A 20,555-nucleotide genomic window follows, 5' to 3' on the forward strand; every position below is an offset into this window, starting at 1 on the left:
TGTTGCAAGCAGAGCTTAACTTCTGTCTCGCTAGCTTGCCCTGCGCTCTTCCTTCTGACTATGCTGTCTGTGTTGAGCGCTCAGTGGATCTGCGCTGGACAGTGCAGCCTAGGCGGAGTAGTCGAACACAGATTCACTGAGCGCTCAACACAGACAGCATCGTCAGAAGGAAAATTGATAAAATAAATTACAAATGTTGTATTGTTCGATACATATGCTTACCGAACCGAAAGCACTGTATCGAACGGTTCAATATCGATACGAATATCGTTGCACCCCTAATATATATATATATATATATATGCTACTGTGCTGCTATAACTACTATAGTAGCGCAGTACTATTACCATATTACTACTTTTTTAGTGTTTTAGTGTTTTAGTCCAGCTTCATTTGAAGAGGGGCTTTTGGCATTTACAGTTTTAAAGGTTTAAAATATATTGTTTCAAATGTTGATTTTTGTTTAGTTGTTATTAGTTTCTTGATTAACAGTCTCAGCGCTTGTTATGACAGTAGTGGTATTTTTAAGCCTTTATGACGTACAGACATGTCTCAAACATGCACTAAAGTCTTCTGTTGTGTTAACAAATTCAATCAAACTGACAAAGATATTTCTCATGTGTTTTAATTTTACTTTAGTTTGTTTTCAAATCTAACCTTTTCACTAGTCTAAACCTTTCTAGTGCATTCAGTTTTTATCCATGTCAGTAAATTATTATTAGCATGTATTACTAACATTTTCTAGAGGTAGATATTGCATTTTTGTTTGTTTTGGCATGTCCACGTTTAAATTTAAATAAATCTGTCAAGTGAGAAATATTTCTTATCATTAATAGTTTTAATGCTGCAAACTTTAGAATAGACTTTAAAGAGATAGTTTGGCTTTTTCCAATTTCATTAATAAGATAAATCTCCTAACATCAGTTTTGATACTTTGTGTGTTGCTTTTTGTTACATTCAGTCTACGTTTAGCTACAGCAGATTACTGAGAGGAACCAACAGACCAAAATAAAATAAGATAAAACACACACAAAGCTTAACATCCCTAAATACAAGAAAACCTTGAAGGTGAAACATGTTTCTCTTAATTTTTCTCTATATCACTAAAGCAAACTGCTTCTAATAGATGGACCTACAGCAGCTGGAAACTAAAGAAAATCAACAGTAAACAGTTATTAAATTTGACCCATTTTCTACTACTTTTAAATTTAAATAAATCTTGAAAACCAGAATGAAATTGTAGGTGAAGTCAAAAGTAAAACTAAATATGAAAATCTGGTTAAAATGCAGGTAAATTAAGTTTTTAAAAAAATGTTTTTTTTAAATCAGAGGTTTGGAGCAATCTTTAATACTTGAAATGACACTTAAAAGTTAAATCTTTATAATCAAAATTACTTTAAAATTACTTTAAAAATACTTGGTTTCCAGAACTTGTCAGGCTTGCCGTTTTCACAGCAGACAAGTCCTCTTACAGCATGGATTTCATTGGTTTTTCCAAGTAATTTTTCTTGTCTTGAGCAACATTGGAGTAGTCCATCACAGTAAAATTTCTCTCAGCTTGCTGATACTAAGCTCTCTTGTAGCATCACCTGCAGGATTTCCATTTCCTCTATAATAGTTCCACTGGGTAGGTTCAGTTAAACTCTTTTCCACATCCCCTGTTTAGTCGAACTCTATATCTTCTCCAAAGTTTAACTTGGCTCTCTTCTATGTCAAGGTGTGTCAAGATATATTTACTATGTCTAGCTACAATAAGAGCACCTAGCCATTCCAGGCTGAGTAGGGTAAAGTTTTTTAGGTGCATCTGTTGTTTTAAATGTTTTCCAAGTTCATTACCAGTTTTACTTAATGCCTTTATCACAGAGGAATGGGTTGGAAAAACTCTTTCTCAGGTTTAGGCATTAACTTTTGCATCTTAAAACTCACTGAAGAAAGAAAATAGGAGGACTGTTTCTATTCTGTTTGTTCACAGAGTATTCACCCGGACAAAAAACATACCTCAGATAGTTCATGGACAACTGGTGTGTGTAACGCGATGCCTTTGAAGAGGTGTGTTTTTTTCTTCACCTCCATAGTTACAACATGGAGTTTTATTATATTTAAAAACACATAAACAAACAAAAAAGCTTTTGTTATTGACACTCTTTTCTTCTACGTGGACAAATTTGTCAGAAAAACCTGTTTAACATGTGACAGCTCTGCATGCTAGATCTGTAAAATGACAGCACACCATACAGATTTCAGCTGAACTGAAAGCTGGGTTGTCAGGAACAACACATAAAGGTCAACAGGAGGAGGGTTGTTTTGAGGTTGACTACCTTATTTCCCTCTTGTGAAAGGCCACAAACAGTGTAGAATATGAAAGAAGTTAAAAACATAGCAGACAAATGGGGAAACATAAGTGGCATGTATGCATGTGTAGATGTTCTAATACTGAATACTACTAACTGAAAGCTTCTTCCTCTGCAGCTTGAAGAGTCGAAAAAGGAAATGAAACTGATAAAACCTTGGATAGTGAGGAAGAGCTGCACAAAAACTAAAATGCAAAAAAAGTTAGGTGAACATTTTTATGTTTGTTTGATTGTTGTGATCCTGTCACCTCAAGGAAGTCTCACGCTCTCTCTCCCTGTCTCACCAACTTTTTGTCTTTTTCTCAAACTCCGGCAGTGAGTTGTGGTTCTTTGTATTGTTATCTTCGCTGTCATCTGTAACAATGAGAAACAGTGTGTGTTCAAGGGATGGGGGAGGAGCAGACATCAAGAACGACACAGGAAAAGAGGGAAAGAGCAGCCAGCTGTTGAGCATCAGAGAAAAGAAAAACGAGAGTGATTGAGTACAAAGAAAGAATCGTTAGAACGGGTTGGCTGACCTGGAGGATGCAAAGGGATTAAGAATCCCTGAAAGCCCAACTAGAAAACCTCAGAGTCCTTTTCGTGTGAAACTCACAAAAAAAGTTCTGGACTTTGGTTATAATTTAAAAATATATAGTCTGTCTACTGTTTTAGCTGTTTTATGTAGATGTACATGTACATTTAGTTGTCCTTGGAGTAATTATAAAAAACAAACTATATGCAGATCATTCCAGTTGTGTCGCTCAGCCGCTTAGCTGTGCATAACAATCTCTTTATTGTGACATATTTAAGCAATTATCGGTTGATTCGGTCAAACAAGGCAGGCTGGCAGAGAATCATCTAAATAAAAGTAACAAAAGTTTGAGACCGCACCCAGGCCACATGTTGTCATGCCTACCCAGTACACTTGGTCTGGGCATGTTGAGCACACATGTGAACCTCTAATGACGAACACATAATGACAACACTCTGGGAGTGTTGCCCCTTCTCCCATCTGAGTCTTTATCACTGGATGTAGCATTGATTGGCTCCATTCGATTTACACCTGGGAATCTCAGGCAAAGCAGCAAGGACTAATGCAATATTTCTTTTCTCATACTGTGAACTCTGTGTGACCCCCTTCTTTGTCAGTCTGCAGGAATGATCAAAAGAGAAGTAGCAAACGCTTATTGTATGCTTTAAACCCATGATTTTCTTCCTAACTCAAAATATGTGCTGACACCCAGCGTTGTTCATTTTTCAAGGGTTAGTTCTACAGTTAGTTAATGCTATTCCTGTATGATTACTGTACATCCACTGTTTACTTCAACCATGCACTGTATATAAAGATAATGTTCTGTCTATATAATCACTGTTTTCAGCCAGCACTGCACTAACAGAATTTTGACTATGTTTAATCCAAAATCTGTTAAAACCAGACTATGATTTATAGACATTTTACATAAAAACATTACAATATATACAATGTATAACTTTAATAGGGCACAGAACTGTAAATAAAATAGGAGGTTCTAAACAAACAGAGCCATTCTAGTTGTTAAAAGCCACCACCGCTCACCCAATGACCAACTTGTACACATTATGAATGAAAAATTCAGCTTTAGTCTCAAAGCATAATGTTTCCACCTCCATGCTCGAGAGTATGATATTCTTTGGGATTTGGCATTTCTTTTCTTCAAACACATCAGGTCAAGTTGATGCCAAAAAAAAGGATTTTGGAGAACCCCCTTTGGAGAACAAACCTGTGGAGAATAAGGCAATATTTATGAAACCCTCGACCGCAACAATGATTTGGAGCAGAGCAATTTACAGTTGTGTAAATAAATGCTTTCAGGTGCATCAGCTGTGGTTAACAGCAGGCTAGGAGCTAGAGGTACTGTTTTTCTCATGGACAATTGCAAAACGTAAATTAACACTTTTTGTTTAACACATGGTTAAAAAGTGATACGACTTCTCAGATATTCATTTTGGGAATATGGCTGATGTCTCAGTTTAGATAGAAATGGGCTACACTTCACCCCGATGAAAATAAATCATTCATTATTCAAGCATCATTTTGTATTTGCATTTTCTGCATATAAGATGGTTTAGAATGTAACTGCAATGTTATTTCCTGTATTCCCTCAAAATCTCAGTTAGCTGCTAGCTTTAAGCAAAAGAGTCCTGTATGAACACAGTTGGATTTTTTAAGTTTTGAATCTTCAGTTTCACCTTCTTAGCTGATAGGAGTGTCACCAGGTGTGATCTTTTGCCACTGTAGCCCATCTGCTTCATGGTGTGTTCAGAGATAATCTTCTGCATACCTTGATTGAAGCAAATGGTTATTTCAGCTACTGCTGCCTTCCTACCAGCTCAAGGCACTCTGGCCATTATGGGTCAGAGTAGAAGGCATTTTTAACCCAGAAAACTGCCACCCACTTGATATTTTCTGTTTTTCCACACCATTCTCTGAGGTGATTGTTGTAAAAATCCCAGCAGACCAACAAGTATGCCAACTAAACAGTTTTGTCTTCATCCTTTTCAAACACGACAAACATTTTGTTCATATTCACTGCAACATCTTAGTTATTCCAAATTTTAGATAAAACAGTTGAATAAATCACAAAACTATCAAATCAAATGTGCAGAGCTAACTGCTGTGGCAAACCCTTGTGCAACTGAAAGGATCTTCTATTTGGTTCAGATTTGAGTCATTTTACTTTTTTTAATCATTTTGAAATTTGGACTGTTTTGTGAGGGTGCTGCTTCAGTTCAGTTGATGGTAAATGGCCTGGGGCTTATACAGCGCTTTTCTACTCATCTGAGCATTCAAAGCGCTTTACGAAACTTGTGCATTCACCCATTCGCACAAGCACATCTTTCTAAGTGCTGCATAGCTAACATTCACATGGCTGCATCGGAGAGTAATTAGTATCTTGCCCAAGTAAACTAGGGGAAGCCAGGAATCGAACCACCAACCTTCCAATCAGTGGATGACCTGCTCTACCACCTGAGCTACAGTGGGTGGCTGTGGGTGGCTATAGCTCAGGTTTTAGAGCAGGTTTTTTGATCTTTAAAAACTGAATGTGAAGACAATCACAAATGTCATTCATAAAGAAAATAATAGTTAGATGCAATAATGTACAAAATTGGCTCTATTGCTTATGTTTAAATCGGTTCTACTGTTGCTTATTTAGTAAGTAAGAGTTAATTCTTTAGAACCTGGGCGCCAAACATAAGGCCAAGCTGATTCTGGCCCCCATTTCCAAAGAAATCCCCCCCCCTCCCTTTCCAAAGTAATTAAGTAATAGATAAACAATAATAATTAAAACACAGGTAAGTTCCTGTTTTTTCACAGAAATTTTTAGTTTTTACAATGAAAAAAATACATTTTCTGTTAATTATTGTGAATTACATCTGGGCATTTCTACAGCAGCATTTCTGCATCATACAGGAAAACTGAGATGTATTGTTGAAATCCCTTTCCTTATACTAAATGGGGTTAAATATGTAGTTAAACATCTTTAATCTGACAAAAAGTTTCACTGTTTCAAATCCCTAAAATGTCAAACTGCGAGGAATAGCTACCTGATATTTTATGATCTTCGTATTTCTTTTCTACTTGGATATACACCCATTTTGTTCGATAAAGACCAAAGATTTTACCAGGAGTGCACTTTAGCACCAGTGCAGTAGGTGGCGGCAAAGTTTGAGTTGAACTATTGAAGGAAACCCAAGGAATTGTGGGATGTGACATGAAGCACAATGGCGGTTAAACAACAGAACATTGACGGTCTTTCACTAAAATGTTTATTCTTATCACTTCTACTCCAAACTTGTCGAACCTTTGCCGAAGAGCTGCAGTGGGATGCGAATGGCTACGTTTTGTACTGCCCGTGCATGGGTAAATCATTCTTTGTAGCTACATGCGCTCATTCTGCCGGAGTAACACAGTTAGCGAGTTCAAAAGTTTTTCATGCCCATGTATGAGTTCACAGAGCCAGGAGCTGCCCCAGCGGGTGCTTGTTATTTCGGAGGTAGTGTTTTTACAGTGAAGCTGAGTAGAGAGGACCTTATAAAAATAAACGCTGAACTTGGAGAACATTTGAGCAGCTAAAATATGTCTTTGTATGCTCAGACAGGAGGGGCGCTTTCAGCCCTTAGAGCTAATGAAATAAGAAATACTAATCATTCCTACTACTAATGAAGTAAGAAACTTACTTAAATCAAGGACATTGCAAAAATTAACAGAAGAGCTGTACGCAAAAACACAAGTTGGCATCTCCGTAAAATTTGTCAGCTGATTAAGCATGATCTGTTCTAAAATTAGTTTTCTACTACACGCTTCCCTTCCATTAATGCACTTACGAGACAGCGATGCCGTGACCTGCTGTTGCTTACCAACAATAAGATTTAGTAAATTTAGAACAGATATTAAGAATGTAAAAGTGTGTGTATGTATATATACTCATAACAGCGGCTTACAGACATTTTCGTAGTTTTCCTAGCTTTTGGCCATCCATTGCAATGAAATGACTATAATGTAGTTATGTTTTCATGCCTCGTTAACTTGTTTAAACAACGAACTTCCTTGTAGTAAATGTATGTCACACATGCCATGTGAAGGAGCACAAAGTTTACACTGATAGATAAGTGCAACTTTATGCACATTATGCATGTTATTCAGGTCGCTTTGGAAACCAGGCTGACCACTTCCTAGGATCTCTGGCCTTTGCAAAGATGTTGAACCGAACCCTGGCAGTCCCTCCCTGGATAGTGTACCGCCATCACACACACCCCTACACCAATGTAAGTCCAGGCAGCAAGGTGAGAGCAAAGCTGTTGTTAAGTGTACTGTGTGGTGTACTTTTAGTATCCCTTTGGTATCAGAGGTATCAGAGGTACTGGTCACACGCTGTATATCAGAACAAATGACATAAAGCTATTTTTCACACATGCACTGCAGCCCTAAGCTTTAGTAGCAGGTACTTGTCAAAAATATACATAAATAGCTAGAGCATATCTGTCTAACACAAATGTGATTTTGTTAAAGCTATTACACACCAAGTCTTAAGGTGCCTGTGTTGTTTTATTCCACTCTTATGTATTCTGTTCAGGTCCATGTTCCCTACAGCGAGTTCTTCGTGCTGGAGGCTTTGTCTGCCTACCACCGTGTGATCAGCTTGGAGGACTTCATGGAGAAGCTAGCCCCCAAATACTGGCCTTCAGGACAGAGGAATGCCTACTGCTTTGAGACGGCGGCCCATCGGAGTAAGGACAAGAAGTCCTGCCCAATGAAGGTGAATTAGAATCTAAAAGAAACCTTATCTGGCTTAATGTGATTAGCCACAGGTGAAATGCTGCCCTCTGGCGGTCCACGGACAGTCCACAGATTATATATTGTATATTGATCAGAAGCTCCTGTTTGAACACTCTAATATGGCCAGATTATCCCGATTAATTTTTTCAGGATGGGAACCCATTTGGGCCATTCTGGGACTATGCCGGTGTGGACTTTGACAAGTCTGTCTTATTTGGTGGGATTTCCTTCAGTGCCTATCACCAACCTCAGTGGATGAAGAAGTGAGTACATGTCGGTGCAGGTATACACAGAATTATTAAAGGTGACATAAAACATTAAAAAAACCTACCTCATTCACTATTCCACTGTTTCATGCTCTTGGGTTAGGTTTCCTCCCTTTGAGCACCCTGTCCTGGCCATGCCTGGGGCTCCAGCTCAGTTTCCAGTGATAGAAGAGCATGTGGGCCTGCAGCGCTATATAGTTTGGTCAGACAAGATGGTGAAGAAGGGAGAAGAGCACATTGCCACCTTGCTGACCAGGCCATATGTTGGCATCCATCTGAGGATTGGCATAGACTGGGTGAGATAAGCTTGACAAGCCTGGACACAGAGGGTTTTATTCACATGCTCTCTTATGTGCAGCCCCTCAGTCTGAAAAAGTGAGTTGTTTTAGCTCCTTTTCCTTCAGAGCCACAGATCTCTTAATTGGCTAGCACTTGCAAACAGAAGGTTGGGTGGGCTTCTGGGTGAATTCATGTGCTGCATCACAGATGGTCCAAGTGTCTCTGCACAGTCTGTTTTTCATGAGAGAGCTAAATTGGCCATAGGTATGAATGTCAGTGTGAATGGTTATCCGTTTCAGTCCCAATCTGGGTTTATTCATAGCAGTAAATGAATATTCATTCAGTGCATCATTGAGGCTCAATTCAATTCAATTTTATTTATATAGCGCCAAATCACAACAACAGTCGCCTCAAGGCACTTTATATTGTACAGTAGATTCTACAATAATAGATACAGAGAAAAACCCAACAGTCACATGACCCCTATGAGCAAGGTCTTTGGTGACAGTGGGAAGGAAAAACTCCCTTTTAACAGGAAGAAACCTCTGGCAGAACCCGGCTCAGGGAGGGGCGGGGCCATCTTCTCTCACCCCAACCAGGGTGAGAGAAGGAAGGCAAGGCTCAGTGATGACTGACTAAAATCTACTGACAACCAATGTTCCCTCTAGTTGTTTAGGAAGGGGGGGAAGTTTTAGGAGTGACGGCGGCGTTTTGAGATGTGAGAGATTTGAGACGTTTAGCGCAAATCTTGTGTAGTTAGTGTGTAATGTAGTCAATAGTTTTGTTGTGTGTGTCAGAACAATGAGGTGTTACAGGAGTGATACATCTCCTGTTGTCAGGCCTGCAGGTATCAGGCTGTTGTTCTCCTTTATCTCATAGTGGACAGAAATTATTTTTTGGAATGGCACAAATAATTTGTGTGGCATCAAATTTGATGCAGAACAGCTGATTGTTCTGTAAATAGTTTGAAATGTTTATTTAAAAAAATGCCTTGGCTGCATTTTTAGGTAAACAGCTGCAAAAACCTTTGTTTGCATAACTCAGTTACTTTTTTGAAGAAGTAACTATATAATTAATTGCCCAACATTGGTCATTATATACTGTATTTTGCAGACAGAGAGTTACAGGACTCTGTCCCAGATGCCCAGTCTCCCAGACTCATACTCATAATACAAGTCAGAGCTTTATAAAAAAAAGAAAAGAAAAAAAGAAAGAAAGTGTGTTGTTTTCCAAATTGGAGTTCAAGTTATTTTTACTTAACATACTACACAGGTCACGAACAAGATTTTTTTAAAATTTTCATTGTAAGTGGGCTAAAGCAGTTAATTAAAAGTAGTATAACATAAATGTAAATGCTGTAATTTGATTATTTTAATAAACCATGTAACTTGGATGGATTCGATGCTGGCGTGAAAACAGTGCACACGTCTGCTGTTGGTCACAGTGGTCCAACGGGGTCTCAGGGAGTTTGTGTGTTCGCTCAGACACATCAAAAATTATAGGGAACATTGCTGACAACAGAGGAGGAGCAAGCCCATAAAAGAAACTATGCGGAAATGAAACAAGGACACATATTAGGTCGATAAATGAAATATTTGTATTCATTTTTTTCCCCTTTGGCTCATTGTATCCATATATTGTGAGGGAACAGTCAAACCTTATAGTCTGTACAGTTTACATTCTAACTTTTTAATCTTTGTCTCCTTTTCTAGCAAAATGCCTGCAAACTGCTGAAGAATGGCGATGCAGGACCTCATTTCATGGCCTCCCCTCAGTGCGTCGGGTATAACCGTCAAAAAGCTCTGCCCCTCACTATGGCCATGTGTCTCCCTGACCTAACTGAGATTCGTGGGGCTGTCAAGCTGTGGGTAAAGAAGACCAACGCCCGTTCTGTCTACATCGCCACAGACTCTGAATCGCACAGTCAGGACATTGAAAAGCTCTTCAAAGGCAAGGTGGGTTCTTGTGTGGAGAATTCATAAGTCTGTCATAAGCTTGTTTTGGCATCTTTGTCCTTAATGCTAACTTGAGGGGCTGGGAGGTTTGTGAGAACTTAAGAACCTTTCAAACTCTTTACAGAGTCACTAAAAATAATCTGGCTGGCTGTGAGCCCAGAAGCTTCACCCACATGCCGTTTATGAGGGGCAGCCAGTTACAAAATGCTGGTTTAAAGGGAGGAGCTAATTTCATACTCCATTTACCTTAGAAGTCAGATAGTCAGATCCCAGCTTCAGTATCTCACAGCTGATTACGTTCATGCCACCATCTTGAATTGTGAAGTCGGGGTTGGTGTGGCTGCTGAGGTGGTGTTCCAGTTGTTAATTCAGACTGGGGACTGGATATTCTGACTTCAAATGGAACGCATCATAAAGCTACTCATTTTTTTACATATGTAATCTATAGGACGATAAAATATTTGAAAGCTGCATGTGACCTTACTCCATTATACTTCAATTTTGTATTTTTCTTTTTTGTAGTAAAGACATTTCCACCATAAAGTGATACATAAAAGCTACAATTTTTGTACCTCTAAGAGGAGGAATTCCCTGCTTTAAGACCCGAAGATCTGAAGCGAGACCTGAAGGAAAGCCCGTCTAATTTGTGGTTTCCACTGTGACCTCTGCAGGTGAAAGTGGTGAGTCTTCAGCCAGACTTTGCCCAGATGGACTTGTACATCTTAGGCCAGTCTGACCACTTCATTGGCAACTGCGTTTCCTCCTTCTCTGCCTTTGTGAAGAGAGAGCGGGACGTCCGCAGCCTTCCCTCCTCCTTCTTCGGTATGGACAAGCCGGGGAAATCAAATGCCAAAGAAGAGCTCTGATTGTCAGGCGTTCGTCCTCTGAACACTGATTCTAATTACATGTCATGAGGAGGCGAGAGAGTGTTCAAATGTCACACAATGGTTCACAATGTGTCCAGTAAGATTATAAATTAAGGCTACACGCATGTCTACTTTCAGAATGGGTTATGTGTGTTAAAACATGGAGAGTGCTGCTATCAGGAAACACTATTTAAATAAACGCTATTATAATGCAAATACAGTTTTTTAGGGAGTAAAAAACTGTTAAATTAGCAGATGTTTTAACAGTGTTCATCAGTCAGCCACACATTCACTCTGAGCTGTTTGTGGTACACAAGTGGAACCTATACTGCAATGAGGAGGCATAAATGTATACTGTAAGGACTGTCTGAAATACCAGTTTTTAGGCTCTGCATCTATGGGATAATCAACAGAATGTTCAGGGTTTCAACCAACAGGGGTTGGCAGCTGAACATGGCTTAAAAGTATAAGCAGAACCCCCTCCCCATTTTTACATTTAGTCAGAAAAAAAAGTTATTAGACAGCAAGCATCAAGTGATCTAATGTCTTTGTTCCCTCTCATGTTTGTGCATCAACCTTTTTTGGTTCCCCATACTGAAGCCAGTTTTCCTTTCCTGAGGAAAACACGCCACTTCCCTAACATTTCCTTTAGGTACTGCCTTCAACAAACTGTAAAAGAGTGAATGCACACTCAGCAGTGACGCTCTGCTGCTCTTTCCTTTCCTTCCTCTATAACTTCCATAACATGGAGATCACAGTAACTGAGCCTGCTGTATATACCAGTTCGAGAGAGGGGAAGAGGAGACATTACCTCTCAGTTTAAAGGTCTCAGGACCAAAATCCATATGTGAACACCTGCACTGAAAGTTGTAATTTTGTTGATGTTTAAGGGAATTTAGATGTGCATACATGTGACGATGTATGTTAAGCTGGTAAACGCAATGATTTTGAAGTCAAATGTTTTTCATGTCTTTTTTTTAATCAATAAAGTCATGCACACTTTTTTTCTGAAGGACCAGCAGCCTGTTTACTTCCCTCTGGAAGCTTAGCTTTGAATCAGTTTGTCAAATCAGTGAACAGGCTAAGCATGTGGGGCTTTTATAAGTATTTTTCATAATGTGAGCTTGGATATTTTTTTATTCACAGCTGAATAAAGTTAATTTTAAGTTGTACATTTTGTGTATTCTTCAGTGTAATATACTATGCTTTCACATAATTACAAAATATATCTTAACTATATCCTACTTGCACCATTAAGTTCAGTTTTAATTATATTGCACCAATTCACAAAAAGTCACATTGTGGTGTTTTAGGGTAACAATAGTATTAAGAAGAATCCCCAATAATCAGAAGATGCCCAATATACAAGCACTTGGTGACAGTAGGAAGGAAAAACTCAATTTTAACAGGAAGGAAATTCAAGCAGAACCAGGCTCAGAGAGGAAATCTACCACAATTGGCTGGTGACAGAGAGGAGAGCAGAGAGACACTGGGGGAGAAATGGCACACTATGGGATAGACAGCTAGAGTTTAATGATTATTATTAGTTAAATGGATAATATGTCAAACTCTGAACACTGATTTGCAAATTATGGAATTTTTAGTAAAGAGGTAGGAATAAGTAAGTGTAAACTTCATTCTACTCCTTTGAGTATAGACGTATGGATGATAACTTCACGTCTTTGTGTGTTTGCAAAGTTTTTCTTTTTCTTGTTATTTTAGCTATATTTACATATTAGAAATAAACACTGTTTTATTCTACTCTAATAGTGGCATATAAACAGAGAGAGTGAATGAAGTGAATATGTTAAGCTAAAACAGCATAACCTTTTCTTGAAAATGAACAGTTTTTGCACAAATCTGAACTCGAATCTCTTCTTAAATCTAGTTTCTTTCAGTTTGGCTTTTTTTTTTTAGTTCTTTTGTTTGTTTCCCGCAGTTTCCAAGAAGAGCACTCGGAAAGGCTGCTCCGTTTGTGCCACAAGTTCATTCAAGATTCTTTATTTGTCACATGCATAGTTTTACTAGAGTTTACTAGACTTTAGAGTACGATGTGCACTGAAACGGTCCTCTACTACTGTGCATAAACAGGATATTATATACAGTAAATAGTTAATTATAAACATTAAGTATATTAAATAAAACAATCTGGAAATTTTACATTTAAAGTCTGAAAATGTACATTGTGCCAGTGGAATGTTAAAGTGTCTCGTGCATACATTACAACGTTCACGTTCCATGCAGTAACGCCAACACTTGGACTCCGCCCCCGGGCCTCGTGCTTAGTTTGAGTGTTCTTGAGTTAAAAGTGGCAAGTATGGCACGGATGTAAACAAGGTCACGGCCTTGACCCTTACAAAGCGGGACTTCCTGTAGTATAAAAGTGAGCTTTGCTTTCTTGCACTTGATCTGAGAGATCGGGTGCAGGTAGGTAACTGATTTGCTTTTTTAAAGCCACCATTAAATTCGCCATTTTGTGGTGCGCGTGCCCTGTATTCCTCCCTCGTTTCTTCTTGTCTGCCAGTTAGAGTTAGCTGGCATGCTAGCAATGGATAGCATGCCAGCTAATATTCAAGTGTTTGTGTAGACTGTTTTTTCTTTGAAGGTCCTACCCAATCAAACATAGCAAAACAACAGAAGTATTTTGCTAGGTGATGTCTGGCTATTTCATTGCTCTTTATGTAATTAGGATTTGGCACTACCTTCCAGCTGACTTCTCCCAAAAATTAGTTAATTGTTTTCTACATTGTTTGTTGGGGGCCAACGTCATTTGTACTGGTACTGGAGGCAGTTAAGAGCTAGTCTTCTCCTGAACTATGTGTGTTTGAACTGAAGGGAGGGGGATAAAAGAAGCTAGAACAAGAAACAAAGCTATTGGAAAGTGCTCTCCAGAACGTCTCACTTTTCAAGTTGTTGGGGCATCTCCTTCTCTGTAACCTGTCAAGCTCCTGCATCCATAAAACAGACATGGAAGTAACAAGTGGCCCAGTAGTGCTGTGAAAGCAAGTTTGTGTTTTGATATCGACATCTTTGATATTGCATGTCTGAGGAAATTTTAGTGTTGCTCACCTGGTTCAAGAGCAGCAGAAGGGAAGGAGTTTGAGAGAAACTGTTTACTGAAACATATCTTCTGACAGTAGCGCCGACATAAATGGGATGATGGCCTCCTCATCATGTGCCAAGAAAAATAACAGAAAAAGTGCCATCAGAGAGCGCACATGTCTGACCAACTACATGGGATTCCTTAACCACGTGAGAAAACAGGTGGGTGTTTAAGAATACAAAAGCCTGTAGACTAATGCTGCCAAAAGGCACGACTGTGGTTGTTCCCGTCTTGGTTCTTGTGCTTTGTAGTACAAAGCAAGGTTGACGGGTTAGCGACGCATACTGATGTTATTTTACTGATGAATTTCCTGTGTCACAAAAGTAACACAGGAAACTCTGATTTACCCGACTAAATAATTGGCGTCGCTACATTGGTAATCTCTGACTGGGGCTTTAGGTCAAACACAAGGAAAGTTTGACAGAGTTGAACTTGCTATCTAGTACACCTTTTTGATGACTGATTTTCTCCAGGGCAGCCTCTGTGATGTGACCCTTGTGGTTCAGGGAAAACGCCTTGCAGCACACAGAGCAGTGCTAGCTGCAGCCAGCCATGTCTTCAGACTTATGTTCACCAGTAAGGATAACACAAAACTACACAAAAGAACACACATTAATACTCTGCCTTGAGGCCTTACTACAAAACTGTCTCCAGAGAAACATCAGAGGAGCATCCCTCAGGTTGAGTAAAATAGAAAAAGAACCATGTGAGCCAAAATGTAAATATCTTGTAAAGACTAAAATTAAGTAACTGTGTGATGAGTTGAAACATAATGGTAAATCGACTCTGGTTTTGCTTGCCTTCCTTTTAATTCACAATATACATTTCATTTAACAAAATGGACTGCATTTGGCTTCAAACACAAAAGCTCAATGGTTTATTTCAACAAAGATGGCTAATTTCTGAAACGCGTATGGCTGTTGATGTAGTTCTGTTAATTGTTGTTAATTGTGTTGTTTGTTTGTTTGATTTTCTTTTCACTTTCAGCCAGAATGAAGGAGTCTGTGTCTCCTGAGGTGGAGCTCAGGAGTGTTGAGCCTGAGATTCTTGAGCTGTTGCTTGAATATATTTATACCTCACAGTAAGTGTGTTTAAAACGGGGCTATACTGTGAAGCAAGTTGAACCCAATAAGGCTTTGTTTGTGTTAACTGGCTTGACAAAGCTTAAAACTACAGTCAGTGGTAATGGGTATCACAATAGTGGTTAGCAGTTTTTGTTTTGTTTTGTTTTGTTTTTTTCTTTTAAGCCAGCTTTCTGCTTCAGACTCTGTGTGCACTCACATAAAATGGGATTTTGATGTGTCACAAGTCTTATTCTGCACAGAATAATCCCTACACCGCGTTCCAAATTATTATGAAAATTGTATTTGGTGTCATAAAGATTAGATATGATGTTTTTCAATTAAATGCATGGATGGCACTGTGTCTCAGTGCTCTTTGGATCACTAAAATCAATCTCTGACACCTGTGACTATTAGTTTACCAGGTGAGCCTAATTAGAGGGGAAAAACTACTAAAGAGTATGTTCCACATTATTAAGCAGACCACCATTTTCAAGCTATATGGGATAGAAAAAGGATCTCTCTTCTGCTGAAAAGTGTGAAATAGTGCAATGCTTGGCCATGGAATGAAAACCTTAGATATTTCACAAGAACTTAAGTGTGATCATTGTTCTGTGGCTGAGTCACAGCACACACAGGTTCATGCAGATAAAGGCATAAGGAAGGTTTCTGCCAGACAAATGCACTGGATTAAGAGCATTTATTTATTTTTTATAAATGCTTGGCTCTAAACACATGCCGTAAATAAAAGAATAGGAGAGAACATGGCATTTTTATTCACTTTTAAACCAGAAAGCCTTAACATAACTAGTGCATTAACCTTACTTTGCAGTACACTCATCATATGGCAATAACAGATTGTGTTTTCTTTTTTCATACTTTGTTTTGCCGTGTCCCAGAATCACAGTGGACAGTACTAATGCAGAGTCATTGCTGAATGTGGCCAACCAGTACCAGATTGAACCAGTGAAGATGATGTGTGCGAAGTTCATTTTTGGACAGATTGATGCAACAAACTGCCTGGGTAACAACAGAAACACAGACCTGCCATTGTGGATTTCTTTGAGTGATTCCTGTTCTGTGCTTTTGCAGGCATATCAGTACTCTCAGACCGCATGAACTGTCCAGAGCTGAAGGCAGCAGCAGAGGAGTTTTCCTATCTCCACTTTACTGATGTCTGCAGACTGGATGAATTTCTAAATCTGGACATTGCACAGCTCGCGCAACTACTGCACCAGGACAAACTCACTGTCTACTGTGAGACACAGGTACCACAGTGTCGACTAAAATTTTGTATTTAAAACAAAAAAATGTAGCCAACTGAAATCAAACTAGACCTGAAATTTAACTAAAGCAAGTTTAAAAACAAAAACACTGTAGAAAGCCTTTGTTCCCACATGTTGCTCCATTCAGGTTTATGATGCTGCAGTGCGCTGGCTAAAGTATAGCATCCCAAGTAGACAGCAGCATATTGTGGATGTTTTGAGGTGCATTCGCCTACCTCTGGTCCCCAAAAGCTTCCTGTCAGAAACTGTAAAGACTGAGCCGCTCTTCCAGGACAACCCACACTGTTTACAGATGATCACCCGTGAGTAGCAAAATGGAGAGCTTGCACTCAAATTCAAGTTTAAGACATTCATGCAAGAACAGTGGCGTAACCAACATTCCCAATGAAATGATCTGCATCATTCAATGGAAGCAAAAAGTTTAAACTGATGAATTTCAGTAAAACCTGTTATACATGTTCAACATAATATTGTGGCTAATTGAATTCCAGGGTTTTGCTGGAATATTTTCTGGGTTTTGTGTGTATGTATATGTTGTTGCTCTAAATGGCCAGTATTGGTAATTTGGCTCATCACGTGACACAGGCAAAGTTCAAATAGTTGCGATATTGCTTTCCACTGTGTAGATGGATATATTCATTCACAAAAAACCCCTCATTACTTTTTGCCTTAGGTGCAATGTGGGACCTTGGAGAGCTCAGCCAACCACGTCGCAAGAAGTACGACAACTGCATTGGTCTGTTTAATGGTAACCGCTGCTACTACTTTGACCCCAAGGTAACAACAAATATTTACCAATTCTAGCCACAGGGGCATCACTTCAGACTGTGTAATATCGTTTGGGTATGTGCTTTTTTTTTTTTTTAAGCAGTTGCTTGATTCTTATTTACATTGCCACCTTAGGTAAATGTAGAGGAATCCCACTGATTACATATGAGCTACCTTTAACCTACTATAAGGAGGAAAAACTCTCAAAGTGACTTCCAGCTCAAGGCAGGCCAGCCATTTTTGGTGGAAGGTTAAGGGGAAATAAGATTGAGAAGATGAGCACGAAGCAACAAACAGTAAATGAGGCTAAATAGTGGTGCACATTAGTAGAATAACGATTTGGTTAATCTTCAGTGTTTGTTTTGTTGTTTTCTTTCAATAGTTCCATACAATAGCAGGTCTGTTCTAATCATTACACAAGTGTTGGTATTGCTTTCCATTCAGGATTACAGCTGGATGAGCATCAACTGCAAACTGTCCAAACGCCAGAATAGGGTGGGCTCCATTTTAGGTGGCTCACACAGCTTTCACATCAAACACACAGACTTCTACAACATTCTGAGGAATAGATGCTCCAGGCCAGGGCCACCAACACCTCGCGAGAACATGTCTGCTTGTGTTTTTGAGGGCAAGATCTTCACATCTGGAGGATCAGAAGCGGGTATGCATGGTGATATGTGTATCTCTTGAAGAGACTGTGGGCAGTGAATTGCTATAGTTTTGCTATGAATGTAGTATAACTTGTTATCAGTGGGGAAAGTTTCTAGCCATGTCTGCAAGCATATGTTTCTGATATTATGTATTGTTTTTGCAGGTGGGTCAGCTGTGGACCTCTTTGAAAGTTATGAAACAATGACAGAGTCATGGCAGGTCAACACCAGCATGCTAGTGTCCCGCTGCAGTCATGCCTCAGTGGAGGCCAATGGGCTCATTTATGTTTGTGGAGGACTGACTGGCAACAGTGTTTCTGGTAGAGTCCTCAGGAACTGTGAGGTCTATGACCCCAGCACACAACAGTGAGTCACTACAGCTCTGTATGCTGCTTTTTTTTTTTTTTTTTTTTTTTTTTTTTTTTTTTTTTTTTTTTTTTTTTTTTTTTTTTTTTGTCTGTGTATGTTTGCAATGTTTGGGACTTTGTGCTTTAAAGGAGGTGTATGAATCAATGGGCATCAGGAGGCTAGCAAAGTTAAAGCTAAATGTATACCACTTTATTGCATGACTGACCAGTGTCACTGGCGATTGTGCATGGTGTTCCTGCATTATGCTGGAATTTCGATGAATTAGATAAAAGAAAAATGGCAGCTGAAGTATTAGGCTACGTTCACACTGCAGGTCTTAATGCTCAATTCCAATTTTTTTTTTGATCAAATCCGTTTTTGTTTATTTTGTTTTTTGTCTGCTCGTTCACACTACAAATAAAATGCGACAGCAAATGCGCTCTAGTGTGAACGCTCAAAGCGGCCGCATGCGCAAAAGAAGACGTCACACACAACGCACTCTGTTTAGACCCAGAGCAAACAATATTGTTTGACTGATGGCCCTTAATATAAAGACTTCGGACTTCATGTTTCCCAATTTTTGCTTTAAGTTATTTTGTTATTTACATAATAATGTAAATAACCTAATAATGATCCTTATTGCTATTTTAGAGGAGCGGTGCTTCAAAGGATAGTTGCAGATTTCTGTCAGAATCTGCAGGTTATACAGTACAAATAAAATGTTAACGTTTCTCCAACGTTGTCTTCCCAGCAGTTTTAGTCTGATATTATGTATTGTTTTTGCAGGTGGGTCAGCTGTGGACCTCTTTGAAAGTTATGACACAGTTCACAGCTTTTGCCTGCAGTGTGAACGTAGCCTTAATCTTGCATAAGTAAGCACAAAAGTTACTGTTGTTGTACTGGCCACAGTGGACGCCAGTGTAAAAATACATGGTTTCCAGGTTTCTCCCAGTGCACAGTGGATCTTATAGCCACCCCGGCAGGTGGTCAACAAGGACACCAAAACTTGTGAAAACATGGGATTTCAAAATAATACCATAATGCATCTTCTAAAGATCTCGACCAAATTCGAAGGCAGAAGTAAAGTTTTCTGAACTTTTAGTTTAATTCTATTTATATAATAAAATTATATAATTGATACATTATCAAGATTGTTAATAAGCTCATCCATAGATTGTATGGCTACATGGCCAATACCTTCTCATTAGTCCTAAGTAATGCTAATAAAATACTAGGAGCAGGATGATTGGTTGGTACAAACTCTGTCAAGTTAAAGTTTTATTTTATATAACACCAAATCACAACAGTCACTTCAAGGTGCTTTATATAGTAAAGATCCTACCATAGTGGAGAGAGTTGGTGTTGGTGGCAAGGGAAAAACTCCTGTTAACCAGATAGAACCCTCTGGTTGAACCAGGCTCAGGATGGGGCAGCTATCAGCTGTGACTTTTTGGGGTGAGCAAGGGAAACGACAAAATGAACACTATGGAAGAGAACTGTAATATTTCAAACTCTTTAGCCAGGCTCCTCCGCCATTGCAGTGTTTGAAAAGTATTTTTATATTATTAATAATATTTTTATAATAAAGTATTGAAAAGAGTAATATTACAACTAGTTAGCTTCCGCCATTATTGGAAACTGGAATTGGCTGGGAGGTGCTATGAATTCTGGGATAGGTTGGGCCACGAAGTCCAGGGAAATGAAGGACTCATTTGGAGCAGCCTTCATTGCCTGGCTGTGACATAAACGGCCTTCAAATGCGGCCTCCGAAGCATGCAGCCCCTTAATTGGGGCATAGCATAAGTAACCGTTGGTGGTTTTCAAGGCTTCATGTCAAAGCAGAGAAACTGATTATAGAATAGTTTTTGTACGTGGGTGTAAACCAGTCTATTTTTGCTTTGAAGCTGCACATTTTAACAATGGAATTTGGAGATTAATTTTGAACCAGATTTCAATGACAATTCCGGGAACTTCAGGGTTTTTGACACTTTGCTTTGGACATCGGTTTTCGGCACCAAGGTTGTCATTATCAAACATTTGAAAATCTTGCTGAATAAATTCCCTTAAAAGCTTATTCAGAGGGTCATAAAACTCTCAAGAATACGCATTAGATTTTTTTTTCTCCTCTACACTATATTTATTTTCTGCTACAACCTTCCAGGTGGAGAAAATTGCATGAAATGAGGGTTGCCAGGAAGAACCATGGGCTAGTGGTTATCGACAACAAGATCTATGCTGTTGGAGGCGAAGGGTCAACTGGTAAAGAAAATGGTGTTAAGGAATCAAAGTACTACTGTAGTTTATCACGATGGCCATAGCTAGT

The 20,555-nt window shown here is 39.0% G+C and overlaps 2 protein-coding genes across 3 annotated transcripts in view; both read left to right on the forward strand.

The window, feature by feature from the left end:
• The first annotated feature begins 6,089 nt into the window (after positions 1-6,089).
• pofut1 (protein O-fucosyltransferase 1) lies at positions 6,090-12,177 on the forward strand. Of its 2 annotated transcripts, none has more exons than XM_005750583.1 (7): positions 6,090-6,234; positions 7,018-7,157; positions 7,448-7,630; positions 7,801-7,913; positions 8,020-8,212; positions 9,908-10,150; positions 10,822-12,177. In XM_005750583.1, exons 1-7 carry the CDS (start codon positions 6,096-6,098, stop codon positions 11,014-11,016), a joined length of 1,206 nt encoding a protein of 401 aa, XP_005750640.1. In that variant the 5' UTR covers positions 6,090-6,095; the 3' UTR covers positions 11,017-12,177. The 2 variants fall into 2 exon arrangements, with proteins under 2 accessions (XP_005750640.1, XP_005750641.1); XM_005750584.1 differs by having other exon boundaries at positions 7,018-7,139.
• A 1,588-nt stretch (positions 12,178-13,765) lies between these two features.
• Positions 13,766-20,555, forward strand: part of LOC102205122 (kelch-like protein 7) — a 7,792-nt gene continuing 1,002 nt past the window's right edge. The window contains exons 1-10 of the mRNA XM_005750585.1: positions 13,766-14,280; positions 14,593-14,695; positions 15,107-15,200; positions 16,080-16,204; positions 16,273-16,448; positions 16,594-16,768; positions 17,140-17,243; positions 17,679-17,895; positions 18,049-18,250; positions 20,394-20,491. Coding sequence (XP_005750642.1) covers positions 14,173-14,280; positions 14,593-14,695; positions 15,107-15,200; positions 16,080-16,204; positions 16,273-16,448; positions 16,594-16,768; positions 17,140-17,243; positions 17,679-17,895; positions 18,049-18,250; positions 20,394-20,491 — 1,402 coding nt within the window. The 5' untranslated portion in view covers positions 13,766-14,172. The remainder of the gene's footprint in view (positions 14,281-14,592; positions 14,696-15,106; positions 15,201-16,079; positions 16,205-16,272; positions 16,449-16,593; positions 16,769-17,139; positions 17,244-17,678; positions 17,896-18,048; positions 18,251-20,393; positions 20,492-20,555) is intronic.

The sequence above is a fragment of the Pundamilia nyererei genome, unplaced genomic scaffold, assembly GCF_000239375.1.
Source record: "Pundamilia nyererei isolate P.nyererei 1_Seehausen unplaced genomic scaffold, PunNye1.0 scaffold00279, whole genome shotgun sequence".
NCBI lineage: Eukaryota > Metazoa > Chordata > Actinopteri > Cichliformes > Cichlidae > Pundamilia > Pundamilia nyererei.

What these genes read in the sequence shown, in the direction of transcription:
- pofut1 (XM_005750583.1), top strand. Translation starts at nt 6,096, where the DNA reads ATGGCGGTTAAACAACAGAACATTGACGGTCTTTCACTAAAATGTTTA. An exon ending in AGAAGTCCTGCCCAATGAAG is followed by an intron (nt 7,631 to 7,800) that starts GTGAATTAGAAT and finishes TAATTTTTTCAG; the next exon opens with GATGGGAACCCATTTGGGCC. An exon ending in TGAGGATTGGCATAGACTGG is followed by an intron (nt 8,213 to 9,907) that starts GTGAGATAAGCT and finishes CTCCTTTTCTAG; the next exon opens with CAAAATGCCTGCAAACTGCT.